We start from the raw sequence: 9,362 nt of genomic DNA, 5'->3' as shown, positions 1-9,362 counted from the left end.
CTCTCTCTCTCACACACACACGTGACGTTGCAACAACGCAGCCAATCAGAAGAGGGCTAAGGCTTGCTGGCCGTGTTTATATACGGTTTTTTTTTTTTTTTTACTCTGCCCGTAATTTTTTAGAGGTAACAGGTGTGGAAAGCCAGTATATAAGGTGTGCAGTGGACTGAATATGTCAGTATACATCCAAGAAGTCTTGCTACAGCGGTAAAGCATTATCTCACTGACCACTCACCATGAACGCTGTCTTCGCCTCCTGCCTGTTCGTGGCCGCCTTCGTGACTGCTGCTTCGGCCCACCATCTTGACCTCTGCAGTAAGTTCTGATTTATCACGAGCTTTGATGTTAGCTAGCATTTGTCCTAAGAAGCGTGACGTGCGGCATAAAATAACTTCTTGAGACATGATAAATTTTGTTTGACGTTCTAACCCTATTAACCTTTTATTGTCAAGCAAAGGCCTTTATTTTTATTGTTATAGTCTACCAAGCGTTCTGCGGTTATGGCTGCTTTTGTCGAGGAAATAAGGCAATAAAACCACGGAAATTTTCACATCCACAACACTTTTTTATAGCGCATAACGACATTCAGTTATATAGCTTACAGCGAGGTGTTCAATCGTTTCGATCTCGGCCGGAGGTGTGATGCTTTGTAGCCTCAATCAAGCACCAGTACGCCATCAGTACGGTACAAGAAGTCACATAACATTTCTAGGGCAGAATTAGGCCACAAGACCAAACGTGATATTTAGTTCCTTGTCATCAGCGCAAAGAAAGGTGTGGCGCATTAAAATAGATAGCGGGCCAACATTATGATCTTCTCGCTAACTTTCGCTTCTTTTTTGTTTTCTTTTTCACAGAGAAGAACGACCAGGTTCTCGCTACGGAACTTGAATGCATCAGGCAAGAAATCCCCCCACCGGTGAGTGCAGTTTTATCTGTCAGTAGGGCTGCCTGATCATCCGGATGTTTGCCATGAGTTGACGAATGCGTAACCTAATTGACAAGGGGAGGGGGACTCCGACACTACAATACGTGGGTGCATAAATTAAAGACTTTTCTTAAACCTTATGCTAAGACATGCTGCCAGCTAAAACTAAGTTCGATTGAAATTCGTACAGAGGCTTCCACATTTGGTGCGCCCAGTTTTAATAAAAAAAATACAAACGGAATGGGACACAAACGTCAAAATATTTATTGCTATAGTCAATGTTGTAGTTCGCAAATAATCATCATTTGTAATTTTTTCTACTCCCGTAACGATGCTTTTTTTCTTCCTTATGTATAACTCATAAATGTGTTCTTCGCGAAAACTGCGGAACAATACAAAAGGTGTAAGGATGAAATTCACAACATTATTAAATGGGATAGGTCCGCATGGTGTAAAGCTGGTCCAGCTTTAGATGAACGGTGAAAGCATTTGTCCTAATCAGGATGAAAACTAGTCATTAAAAAGTCTCACAGTACTGTTACCGAGCTTTGAGGACACACAGGTCATGACGACTTGGCGGTCTATCCTGCCTTACATTGTGGCCTTTTGTATATCAGCCTCCTGGTGAACCTGTGCCGCATAACAATGCTTACTTGTCTAAACACACATTTATGCTTGTTGTTTTTCTAGACCAACGCTGCCTTTGACGCCGCGGTCCAGGCACTGGGTTGCAACGACCGCTCTTGTGCCATGCGCAAAATGTGCGAAGGAGGTGACCTGGTGAGTGCCAGAGAAGTTTTTATTCGTGACCCTCGTTAGAGGGCAGGGTTTGTTGCCTTAGGTAGCGGCGTCTGTCGGCACGACCACTATACAATATAACTCGGAAGCCTATTAACTTGGGGTGCCAAATTGTTTACCCTTTCTTAGAGAATAGCAAAATGTAAACCAGGCCCCTCCTCCCCCCGTTTGCAGTAATCATTATCAATTTATCATTCTATGAAAGTGCGAATTGGTGCAATGCATACAAAAGTAAGATGCTTCCGGTTTCTTAAACAATCGAAAATAAGTGCAAGTCTGCTGAAGTAACCTGAAATCGCTTTGGTGGTTTACAATTCCATGCTTATCCTGTGACTTTTAGAATCGGTCATGTTAAGTACGCAACAGTTAAAGAACGCGGCATCTCTAGCTTCATGCTCCGTGTTCTGAACTAGAGTTCATTAGGCAATCAAGAATCGTTTATAATTTTGCCTTAGACAAGCATTCAGGCGTTAGAGATGTTCTACATGTCAGCTTTATTCAAGGAGGATACAAAAATAGAGAATTAGTCAGAACATAAGCGACTGCTGACAGTTTCCGTTCTCTTTTTTTTTTTCGTTCAATAGGAGGCAGCCATGTCCCAGTTCTTCAACGTGAGTACACATCTACGTAGTGTTTCTGTCATGGCTGCCCACGCTGCCATTGACTATTTCACTGAAAGCAGGCATCGATGCCAGTGATTACCAAAAGTTTGGGTCTTAAGATGTTGAACGATGTCACCCTCGGTACACCATTCAACCCACTTAGGCAGCATACATAATTAATCTCGGAAGTACATGCATGATGAATAAACAGCGCTAAAGACGAGGACGAAGAGCAAGAAGCCCGTCCTGTTTGCTTCTTACTCTTTGTCCTCGTCTTTAGCGCTGTTTATTCATCATGCCACCGTACCAACTAGCCCAGGTGGCTCTTCTATTAAAGTACATCCATACGAATCTATACTTCACAGTACGACCCCAAACGATATCGCGATGCTGTGACGCTCACACGTTGCAATTATATCAACCTCAGATATGAAAAGTGGTCATCTTCTGTTTTTCTCGTCTATGATTGGAATTTATGAAATTAGAGTTTCGTCATGCAAGGCACTTAGAGAAAAGGGCCAGGAAGTAATACTGGCCGCCTGCCTTTCCTCGTATTCATTTGCTGTCTTAAGTTCAGTTAATTAGGGAACGTGAAACGTTAATATTTCTTGTGCGATACTTGCTGACAAAAAGCCAATAATAATAATAATAATAATAATAATAATAATAATAATAATAATAATAATAATAATAATAATAATAATAATAATAATAATAATAATAATAATAATAATAATAATAATAATAATAATAATAATAATAATAATAATTGGTTCACAGGAAGGGAAAGGCGCAGTATCTGTCACACTTGTGTCTGTGAACACCTGAGCCGTACTGTAAGGGAAGGGAGGAAGGTGTGAGTTAAAGTGGAAAGAGCGAAAGAGGAGCCGTAGGCTGCGTTTCGGTGGAGGTGAAACGAAGAGTCGTCCGTGTGCTGTGCGATGTCAGCGCACGTTAAAGATCCCCAGGTGGTCGAAATTACTCCGTAGCCATCCACTACGGCTCCTCTTTCTCTCTTTCCACTTTAACTCCCACCTTCCTCCCTTTCCTTACGGCGCGGTCCAGGTGTCCATAGTCAGCAAAGCTGGCAGACAGCATTGGAAATATACATTAGGGTCCAGACGAGGAGAGCTAAGTTGGTAACGGGACTTTCGCAGAGCTCTTTGCTGGTTACGGGATAAGTTTTTTTTTTTTTTTTTTTGCAGCCCAACAAATTTACTACATTGATGGCATAATTATCTTGTCTCTTAATGAGGAATTTAATGACGTTGCTTCTGTGCTTGCATCTGCAGCCTGGACAGATCCAGCACGTCCACAAAGCGGCCACTGCTTGCGACCCCGATGTCCTGCCCGACCACCACTAGAGGATGCGACGCTCACCTAAGAACAACGATTGATTCTGTGCACTCTTTGAAAACATTCTGTTACGTCAGTGCTAGAAACGATGCTGTCCCAAAATCGTGTAACTCTCGGAAGGCAATAAACCTCTCGTACTTTGCAGCAATTTGTTATTGGTCGGCCTCTACTCAGGAGTGGCTTCGTACAGCGGTTTCACTTGCGAGCTTCGTATTGCTAGGCATTGCCAACCCTCGATTGCAAAGTGTAGCACGAACAGCCGTGGGTTTTGATTGCGAGTGAGTTAGATCTTCCGTCTAAGTTTCTGAGGGAGCGTTGCCAAAGGCTTATATGAATAATACGTCTTTTTTCTGACAGTTCTAAAATTATCTACGCCTTGCTGTCATAATACTAACATTTTATATGCATAAGATCAGCAAAGTATGAATTGAATTCCTTTTCATGCAGTATGTATGTAATAGTGGCAAATAACAGCCACGTTTCTTTCAGTTAGAAAGGAAATCAGGCCGACTACTTTTCTAGCCCTTCCTATATGATGGCAATAATTCATGCGTCCGACTTGCCAGCACCGAGAGATGCCTTGAAGCACGAGTAGAAAGAACTGTCATCCACATACCTAATTTACCTAAAAGCCTTTTCTGTGGTAGTCAGCATAATTACATTGCTTTATCAATGAAGTAGAAGCATGGTGCTTAACCTTATAAATATATTTAGTTCGAAGCCTGGGCAACCAAGATCTTCGGTTCTATTGCTTGCATTAATACTTCATGTGACAGGAGATTACAGCTGAGCGTTCAAATGTTAAATTTAAATTCTCACTCTCTTGGTTTCACAAACTTAGTGCACTGAATGATTCTCCAACGATGCAAGTCCGCCGAGGAATTGCTTTATCGGCGGCTAATAGTGTCATTTCTCCTATAATAACGCGGTAGCGTTAAAACATCCATTTTTCTCGTCTGCCTCTCCTGGCGAACACCAAAATGGACGGCTGCCATCAAAAGTTTATTGCAGTCATTCCGGTTGAAGGCTGTGAGGCATAATGGGTCCATGCTAGGAGTAGCCCACTGCCACGAATTCCACTGTCACGAACGCCTCCCGGAAAAGCGCCATCGGGGAACTATAGAACTATAGTGTATGCAGAACTAGGCGAGAACCCAAGTACAAGCCGTAGATCACATGAAGTCCACACAGCCCAGGAATACTATCAAAATCCTCCGCATGCTCTGAGTTGGGCCCTATAGCAACTGGGAGCTGCGCTTCAGGGCAAGCAACAAGGGTGCTTTTCGGCGAGAAAGGTGGACGCGTGAGTGCGCACTGGGCAGCCACCATGCAGCACAGAAGCAGAACACGAGCCGGATCCCTCCTCAGCGGGAACTAATGCAGGCATGAGCCTGCTCAGGATACGATGTGCGCGATAGTAGGCTTGAAGCCTGCACAAAACGCACTATCGGCAAAGCATGCACTCGGAAAGTACCAGAATAGTCAAACTGCCGCCGCCATGCGACGTACCTCAGGCGACGGCCCACGGGAGATACCTTGTGTCTAAAGAAATGCGGTGCCAACCATTCCTTTCGTCTGTTCGATAGAGTCTTTAGGGCAAATGCAAGGGCAAAGGCTTCATGCTTCGCGGATTGTGGGGCAACTGCATCGTGTTATGTGCGATATCAGCGCATACTGAAGATTCCCTGCTGGTAAAAATTCGAGGAGTTCACCCCGGCGTACATCATAGCCTGAGTTGCTTTGGAAAGTTAAACTATAGAAATACTCAACTTTAATGTAGGTAATTTTATTTTGATTATGTTTCTATGTCCCACCTCAATGATCTGGAAGTCTTCGAAAAACTGTTCAAAGTGACTGTGATACTCAATGATTTTTGGCCGCCGTGGAAAGTTACGCTGATTGATGGGCTCAAATAAGCAAATTTACATAGCACAGTCCTACTCCTCTGTCACTTTCCAGGAACTGCTATGTCGAAAAGGCGGCATCGAAGCGACAACACTGACTGAACTCACATCCTTAGAATAGCCCGTCCCTGCTATTAAAGCCATAGCCTCACTAGGCTCATGAGTGACAAGGACAGGAAATATCAGCGCGAGTGGCAAAATATTCCGTCGCACGTGCCTCGCACAGGTTGACTAGGAGTTTCTGAATTCGAATGCACAGCAGAAAGTGTCTTCTTTCATCCTCCGCGGGTGAAAGCGTATGAGTTCTCTTCCAACGTCCATCGAGCGTTACTCCACGTCCCTCGGCGGTGAACGGAACAATAACACCGTTTACAGACACTCTAGCCAGGAGTAACACATTGTTAGCGAGACAGGTTCAACGAATGATTGGCCACAGAAATAACAGGGGGCGCGAAGGTACTGTTTTAGTTAAGGCTTTAACAATGCCCTGTGTGATGGAGGGATATACCATCTCATGCATTTCCAAAAAGGCTAAGCACCTAAGAATATGTTTGAGTGCAGCGCGGCCTTACAGACAGGCTGAGCTGAACCTATTCCCCAGAGAGAAGAAGAAGCATGAAATGTCGTCTTTGAGAGGGGAAGAAAGGGGTGGAGGGGGCTCAAATAAAAGAACATTACAGGGGACATTCGCAGATGCCATTCATAGACGACGACGAAGAATTGAACAGGTGATTGGGAAAAGACGACGAAGTGAAACAGTGCCAGAGTGTCTTCTGTGTGACGTTACGTTACAAATCTAGTGGAGGTGCTGGGTGCTGATTCCAGTCCTGCATAACTAACCTGTCACTACGGAGCTTACCCCCGTACATCAGCGCCTCGGCCGCCGCCTACGCGGAGAGCACCCTCAATTCGGACCCCTTCCGGCCGCTACCAAGACGACGCAGCCTCGGACGCCCGTAGAATCTGCTACAATGACATCTGAGAGCAGGCTTCCCACTCACATCCTGTGTCATCAGCCGCGAACACCTCCGTCTTTTCATGGCGACGTGTTCGAGGACGCCGAGGACTGGCTTGAGACCTACGAGCGAATTGCGCGTTACAACGGGTGGACCGATGAGCGTAAGCTCCACAACGTATAATTCGCTTTTGAAGAGTCTGCACGGACATGGTTTGAAAACCATGAGGCTTCCTTTCAATCCTGGGCGGCCTTCGGTCGTGACTTGAAAGCAGCTTTTCCTAGTGCCGACCGCCGAGAGGGAGCAGAAGCTGCGCTACACTCGGCGCAGGGAAGTCCAATTCGAACTACGGCACCAAATGTGGGTGTGGACCCCCGTGCGCCACTAAGGCTTGAGCGAAAAACTGCTACGCCGGTATTTCGAACCGCGTAAAGTTTTGCGCTGCTTAAACACCGTTAACTACACTCTTAATCTAGTTCCACATAGGTTCCAGTTATAAGTGGAACTTTTAAAATTGTTCCGCTTGTAAGTGGAACATTTTTAAAAGTTCCACTTGGTATGTGGAACCAGATTAAGAGTGTACGAAGTTGTTCCAGATGGAAGTTTGGCCGTGCGTGTTCGGCGTCAGCGGCCTAAAATTGTGCACGTCGTGCGCTTAAAGCCGTACTTTTCCCGTGACTGAGCGCTGTGTCAACGTCGCGTTTCGTCACCTTGACGCTTCCTGCAAGTGAGACCTTGACTTATTGTACTACAGTTCACCTAACCCTTATTTTTTTTCTCCTCTCACCTTGACATCGGGACGATGTTTCCCTTTCGCGGAGGGGCATAATGCCACGTGCCTAGCGCCGCAGCGGCCGCCCTGCTTGGTGCCAACGACGACGAAGCGGTTGTTGGCTCGAGAGGCGCCCTGGTGCTGGACACTGTTATCGAAGCTAGACGCCGACCTTATTATCGGGTCCTCGTCTACGTGTACCTTCATGGCTCCCCGTGGCTTGAGTCATGACAATATTACTCGCCATCTCCGAAAACTTGCTGGAAAATCTAAATACTCGAAGCACCGGCGAAGTGCTTCGACCGACAACGTCCCAGAAATCTAAATAAAGTTACGATAGGAGTCCACCAGGTCCAAGCGCTTAAATCTAAAACTGACTTGACTTCTTCTAAAGTGGGAAATGCGGGAAGCATATGTAGTACCTCCGGGCTGATCACCGGCAACACAGCTACCATTAAATGCATCTCAACAATCGCTGCATCAATAGTGATATCTGAATACACCATGGATTTGAAGAACACCAAAACACGCCCACACATCAGCACCTCCGCATGGGCAGATTAACCACCCGTCTTATCTCCTTAACCACATAACTACAGAAAATCCCTCACCTCGGTCACACCGTACACGCCGATGACATCACACTCTGGACAACATACGGAGCAGATAATTAAATTTAATGCACGCTCCAAACGGCAGCAGATACGATAACTAAGCTCATCACAACAATCAGACTTGAAGAACAGGTAATTGACATTGTTCGCGAGCATAAAATATTAAGAGTATATTTTTCGTCTACCTTGACTTGTGATGAACATATTAATCCCTTTTTCAAAAACCTTTCCTCACTTTCAATGCGCTATCGAGATGCCGTGGTACTTTGCCTCTCAAATGCAAAATGCAAGTTTATTTTGCATTGTTTCAGTCGCATTTAAATTATTGCAGTTCAGTGTGGGCTACAACTTACATTAAGACTAACATTAATCAATTATATCTACTACAAAAAAGAATTGTTCGCTATATTGCAAATCTTTACAGATCAACTCCAATAGCAACTGTTTTCCAAGCACATTCTATTATCGGCGTACATAACCTATATGAATTTTGTCTCTTGCAACTCATGTATTTTTCAGCCACCCATGTTAATAATTATTTATCAACTTTGGCATCTTTAGAAATGCGCCATGCTTTTATGCACACACGAAATCAGGATGCATGGGTCGCACCATTTTTTTGTAGCAACTATAGATTACATTTTTTAGAACATAATATTCCCGGTACCATAAACACACTTCAAAATACTACTAACTATAACAGAAATGAACTACGGAGCTAATTTGTAAAATTGTAAATACTTATTTATTGTAATATTATTTTCACTACTCTTATTTGTTTATTACCTTGATGTCCATCTCGATTGTTGCTTTTTTCTGTTCCAGTACAGTTGCCTGTGTACTTTTATTTTGTATATTTAGGTATTTCTTCACATTTTGTACCTTATCATTGCCTCTCGTTTTGTGTTTTAATATGTTTTATAGTCACTATTGATTTATAAATAGATGTCGCACTGCTGTACGCTATGCCTTGTAGTTTGGTTTCCTGGACGACGATTTGTCAGGACAGCTGTCAGCCTGCTACGATTTCCACTTCCACGTGGGGGCGGTTCAGGCAATCCGGGTGGCTACATAAAGGACGGAACACCGGGCGGAACCTGCATTTCGGCAGCAGTGCAGCTTGAGAATAGTCATATCTTGTTTCCTTCGTGTTTTGCATTTGTGCACTACTGCCGAGCGAGGGTGCCACTTCTGTGCTTCCGTGCTTGATATTACCGTGTTTATTGCGCAGTTTGTATGAACAGTGCCTAAAAGGGCAATTGAAGAACTTCGTAGCGAGCTGCATGAAGAATTTGAGGAAATTAAGGAAGCTCTAGAAGAGCTCAAGTTGCTGAAAGAGGACATGGGTGAAATTAAGAAGCTAAAAGAGGAAATTCAGGAAGTACTTCGAGAGAACAGGGCTCTTAAATCACAAAACGCTAAACTGGCAGAA

General features: G+C 44.3%; 1 protein-coding gene across 1 annotated transcript; it reads left to right on the top strand.

Annotated features, from left to right (window-relative positions):
- The first annotated feature begins 236 nt into the window (after nt 1-236).
- LOC146191772 (antimicrobial peptide microplusin-like) lies at nt 237-3,692 on the top strand. Its single transcript, XM_084600374.1, has 5 exons — nt 237-315; nt 858-919; nt 1,619-1,708; nt 2,311-2,337; nt 3,621-3,692. The coding sequence occupies exons 1-5, from the start codon at nt 237-239 to the stop codon at nt 3,690-3,692; spliced, it is 330 nt and encodes a 109-aa protein (XP_084456500.1).
- The last annotated feature ends 5,670 nt before the right edge of the window (nt 3,693-9,362 follow it).

Source organism: Amblyomma maculatum, chromosome 4, assembly GCF_055883805.1.
Source record: "Amblyomma maculatum isolate TAMU_Amacu chromosome 4, ASM5588380v1, whole genome shotgun sequence".
Taxonomy (NCBI): Eukaryota; Metazoa; Arthropoda; class Arachnida; order Ixodida; family Ixodidae; genus Amblyomma; species Amblyomma maculatum.
This window is presented reverse-complemented; position numbering and strand designations above follow the sequence as displayed.

Coding starts and splice junctions, on each gene's coding strand:
- LOC146191772 (XM_084600374.1), top strand. CDS start 237: ATGAACGCTGTCTTCGCCTCCTGCCTGTTCGTGGCCGCCTTCGTGACT. Junction 316..857: donor CCACCATCTTGACCTCTGCA/GTAAGTTCTGAT, acceptor TCTTTTTCACAG/AGAAGAACGACCAGGTTCTC. Junction 920..1,618: donor GGCAAGAAATCCCCCCACCG/GTGAGTGCAGTT, acceptor TTGTTTTTCTAG/ACCAACGCTGCCTTTGACGC.